Genomic DNA, 4578 nt, shown 5'->3' with positions numbered 1-4578 from the left:
TAACCAACCTCATCCAAATGGTAAAAATAATGACTGCAGATGCTGGAAACCAGATTCTGGATCAGTGGTGCTGGAAGAGCACAGCAATTCAGGCAGCATCCGAGGAGCAGCACCACTGATCCAGAACCTCATCCACATACCTAGTCACCGAGAAAAACGCAAATCAAATCACATGACCTCCCTCTGACAGAGCCACACACACTGATAAATGGACATTTTGATTCTGTCTCTCGAGAATTTTTCTCCCCAACAGTTCCTTCACCGCGCTGCATGGAGCGGGGTCAGTGGTGTGCGCGTGGTCTCCGGATGCTGCATGGTGGTGGTGCACTCACCAGAGTGCGCGCGAAGCGAACGAGGCCAGCCGTCGCCGAGTGGTGTATGGAGAGCGCGCGCGCCCGTCGGACGGTGGGCTGGAGCTCGCGGGCGCGTGTGCTGGGAGGCGCACGGAACGCGCTCGAGCTCTGCGCCAATCCCAGCAGGAGACGGGAGCGTGCGCGTTGGGTGACGGAGGTGGACGCGGTGCCGCAGCGCCGGTGAGAGCGGCTCTCAGTTTGCGGAACCGATGGGGCGCCCTGCACCATGACACCCGGTAACCTTTCCCCCTCTGTCAGACTCGCCGTCTGCGTCGTTGCTTCCGCCGCCGTTTTGTTCTCCGTCTGCGGGCTGGAGCACTGACGGGGCGCAAATGTCCCATCTGCTGCATGTGGCGGCCGGGGTGAAATGGACCAAGTCCCGGGCCGCCCGGAGAGCCGTCTTCCTGCTCCTCGCCGCCTACGGTGTCAGGCGGCTGTACCCGCTCCTCTGTCATCAGCTCCACGGCAAAGCTCAGCCCGAAACCCCGGCTCCCCGCCATTCCCGCAGCCACTGCCCTGCCAAGAAATCTCCAGCTGTCGACGCGGACTTCTTGCAGCAGCTGATCGGTCTCGGGAAAATCCTCTTCCCCAAACTGGTCACCAAGGAGCTGGGCTTGCTCTGCCTGCACTCGGTGGCTCTGATTTCCAGGACCTTCCTGTCGATTTACGTGGCCGGCTTGGATGGGAAGATCGTGAAGTCTATCGTTGAGAAGAAGCCGAGGAGCTTTGTGCTGAAACTGGTCAAATGGCTCCTGGTGGCCATCCCGGCCACCTTCGTCAACAGCGTTATCCGCTATCTGGAATGCAAGCTGGCCCTGGCATTTCGCACCCGCCTGGTCGATCACGCCTATCGAACCTACTTCACCGATCAGACTTACTACAAGGTCAGCAACATGGACGGACGGCTGGAGAACCCCGACCAGTCGCTGACAGAGGATATCATGATGTTTGCTCAGTCCATCGCACACTTGTATTCCAACCTGACCAAACCCATCTTGGACGTAATGCTGACTTCCTACACCCTGATCCAGACCGCGGCCTCGCGGGGAGCAAACCCCACGGGACCCACGCTGTTAGCCGGGCTTGTCGTTTATGCCACCGCCAGGGTATTACGAGCCTTCTCTCCAAGGTTTGGCAAGCTGGTGGCCGAAGAAGCCCAGAGGAAGGGATACTTGAGATACATCCATTCACGTATTATAGCCAATGCAGAAGAGATTGCTTTTTACAGGGGACACAGGGTAAGGATTTCACTGTGAAACTGGAGCTCATTAAACTGATTGTTCTGGCAGATTTGAACTATGAAAGGTAGCACCACTGAAGCCATTAGCGTATTGCTGTAGCTATCACCTGACACCTTAGAATTACTCTAATACCTTGAATCTGTAGATTAGAGAGGTAATGTGTGGGTTATTTATGTTTTAGGAAATTGGATTCCTTTCAGCCCCTTAGTTGTAATAATAGGTGTGATGTGTTTCACTGCAATCCCTGATTGAAAACCTACTTTAGAAGAAATTGCTGTTTTGGTTTTAGTGCCCATGAAAGATTAATTAACTTGACATAGAAGAACATTTTGCTAAATGTAATTATGTTCTACTTGTTTACATTCCATTTTTAAGATTCACCTTCCTCTAGTGATCACAAATTCAGTTTATTTAGCCAAGAAGAAACTGAGGACTGTAAATGTTTATAAACATTTATTGTTATAGATTTGTTTTGGCTGTTTAAATTACCATTTCTGAATTTGAAATTAGAATATAATATGGTTCTACCAAAGGTAGTCAACTTTGTGTATATTGAAAATATTTTTTATTTTAAAAATAAGTTGAACATTTCAATATACAATCAAGTGTTGCATGGATTTGATCAACTTATATCGTCGCTTCTGCACCTCTGCATTCTGATCCTTACCCTTTTCCACTTTGAGAAGAGCATCTTCAATTGAATCGCTATGATAGAATAGCAAAATGCTGTAGGTACTGGACACCTGAAATTTAAACAAAAAGGAAATTGTAGGCCAGCACTTGTGGAGAATGAAACAGAGTTAACGTTTCAGGTTGATAACAATTTGTCAGAACAGCTACAGTGATGCAAGTTTGAACACTAGTTTGAACACTTTCAGGGTGGCACTTACAATTTGCTTCCGAATTTAGTCACTTTCTTATGCTGTGGTCTTAAGCACATTATTAATTTGTTCTCATGAGAACAGCCTGTGTCTGCTTACCTATAAAAGTCTTGTTTTTCATGGTAAATTGAGTAGATTGTGGCTACATCTTTCTGACCTAGTTTTTCTAATTATGAGTCAGAGATTGATATGCTGTCTTGTCACTCCAGTTGACTCTTGGGACCAGCTGAATTAGTGGTTAATTTCCTAATTCTTTAAATCTAACAGTTATTTTAATTGTGGGAGATAGTAGATGATCCAGTGAATCGTAGAATCTTGAGTGTGGGAGTAGGCCTTTCGGCACATCGAGTCTCACTGACCTTCCAAAGAGCATTCCTGTAACCTTGTGTTGTCATGGTTAATCCACCTAGCTTGTTCATTACTGATATCTGTCAACATCAGGTTTATTTGGAAGTACCAGCTTTCGGAGCACTGCTCCTTTGTCAGGTAAGGACGGTATGGAGGTTTAACTGAACCAATTCACATATTGGCATGGCCAGTAACCTGCACATCTTGGTGGACCGTGGGAGGAAAACTGGAGCATCCGGAGGAAACCCACACAGACAAGGGGAAAATGTGCAAACTCCAACACAGACTGTTGCCCAAGGTTGGAATTCAACCTGGGTCTCTGATGCTTTGAGGCAGCAGTACTAACCACTGAACCATCATCCGGCTTTATTTACTGGGTTTCACACAAATTGTCGAGGTGATGGATGGAGTAAATTTGGATATTCTCAAAATCCAGTTCCTGTTCCAGCTGATTACACAATACAGCTCTGGTTAAACTTGTGGACTATTATGAAGCTTATTCTGAGAATCACATGATTGAAAGCATATGCTGAGTGAGATTGGAGTAAAGGCACATTTTCATACAATTATATTTTACATCAAACAAATGTTGCGTTTGGTTGAGAACACTTGACAAAAACTTTGAGGATTGGATTTTTCCTCAGGTTTCAAGACTTTGTCATCAGCACCAAAGGGGGTCACAAGCCTCCACTGGTGATATTGAGATTTGTGGCACAATGTTCTGTGAAATGGCCTCCTCTAAACTGCCTTTGGATCTGTGACTGTTAAAGGTTGATGAGCTTTAGATGCTGCAGGGTCAATCAGAGGGCTTAAAAACTCTTAACTTTTAGCTGCTCCAGCAGATAGAAATACACTTGGAAGTCTGGATACAAATAAAATGAGGGCCAAACTATTTGGAATGTTAATTGGGAAAATCCCTCTGGCAGACTTATTTAACACTGCAGGTGGGGCAGCCTTTCCTTCCCTTGGCATCCCAGTTCCAGTTACCACCCAAGACATCTCCAATGCACTGGAAGCCTTCGTCTGTGGTGGTGATGCTGCTGTAATGGCAAAATGCCTCACAATTGAGTGATAGTAGTATAACCAGCCACTCTTGAGAGTTTCCTGGTAGTGGGAAAATGTCCCAACACAGAAACTATTTTTTCAACACCCTCCCTGTTCCAAACACTAACATCTTACCTTTGTGCACTTAGCCAGAAAAAAAAAAATCAGCCATTGATGTTAGAGTGCTGTTACTTGCTGTTTTTTGGGGAGAAAGTTCATTCCAATTTCTTTTAATGAAATAACTTGATTCTCAGTCACAATGAGACCAAATAAGCCTTCAGATACATAGAGTCATAGAGATGTACAGCATGGAAACAGATCCTTCGGTCCAACCCGTCCATGCCGACTAAATATCCCAACCCCATGTAGTCCCCACCTGTCAGCACCTGGCCCATATCCCTTCAAACCCTTCCTATTCATATACCCATCCAAATGCCTCTTAAATGTTGCAATTGTACCAGCCTCCACCACTTTCTCTGGTAGCGCATTCCATACACATACCTCCCTCTGCGTGAAAAAGTTGCCCCTTAGGTCTCTTTTATATCTTTCCCCTCTCATCCTAACCCTATGCCCTCTAGTTCTGGACTCTCTGTCCACAGGGAAAAGACTTTGTCTATTTATCCTATCCATGCCCCTCACGATTTTGTAAACCTCTATAAAGTCACCCCTCAGCCTCCGATGCTCCAGGGAAAACAGCCCCAGCCTGTTCAG

At 46.5% G+C, this 4578-nt stretch overlaps 1 protein-coding gene across 1 annotated transcript in view; it reads left to right on the top strand.

The window, feature by feature from the left end:
- Positions 1–482: 482 nt before the first annotated feature.
- The window catches only part of LOC122561656 (ATP-binding cassette sub-family D member 2-like), a 90138-nt gene continuing 86042 nt past the window's right edge, over positions 483–4578 (top strand). Inside the window, exon 1 of the mRNA XM_043713607.1 lies at positions 483–1591. Within this exon, the coding sequence (XP_043569542.1) occupies positions 686–1591 (906 nt within the window). The 5' untranslated portion in view covers positions 483–685. The remainder of the gene's footprint in view (positions 1592–4578) is intronic.

The sequence above is a fragment of the Chiloscyllium plagiosum genome, chromosome 23 (assembly GCF_004010195.1).
Source record: "Chiloscyllium plagiosum isolate BGI_BamShark_2017 chromosome 23, ASM401019v2, whole genome shotgun sequence".
Taxonomy (NCBI): domain Eukaryota; kingdom Metazoa; phylum Chordata; class Chondrichthyes; order Orectolobiformes; family Hemiscylliidae; genus Chiloscyllium; species Chiloscyllium plagiosum.
The sequence above is the reverse complement of the archived record's forward strand: the minus strand, read 5'-3'. Positions and strand labels throughout refer to the sequence as shown.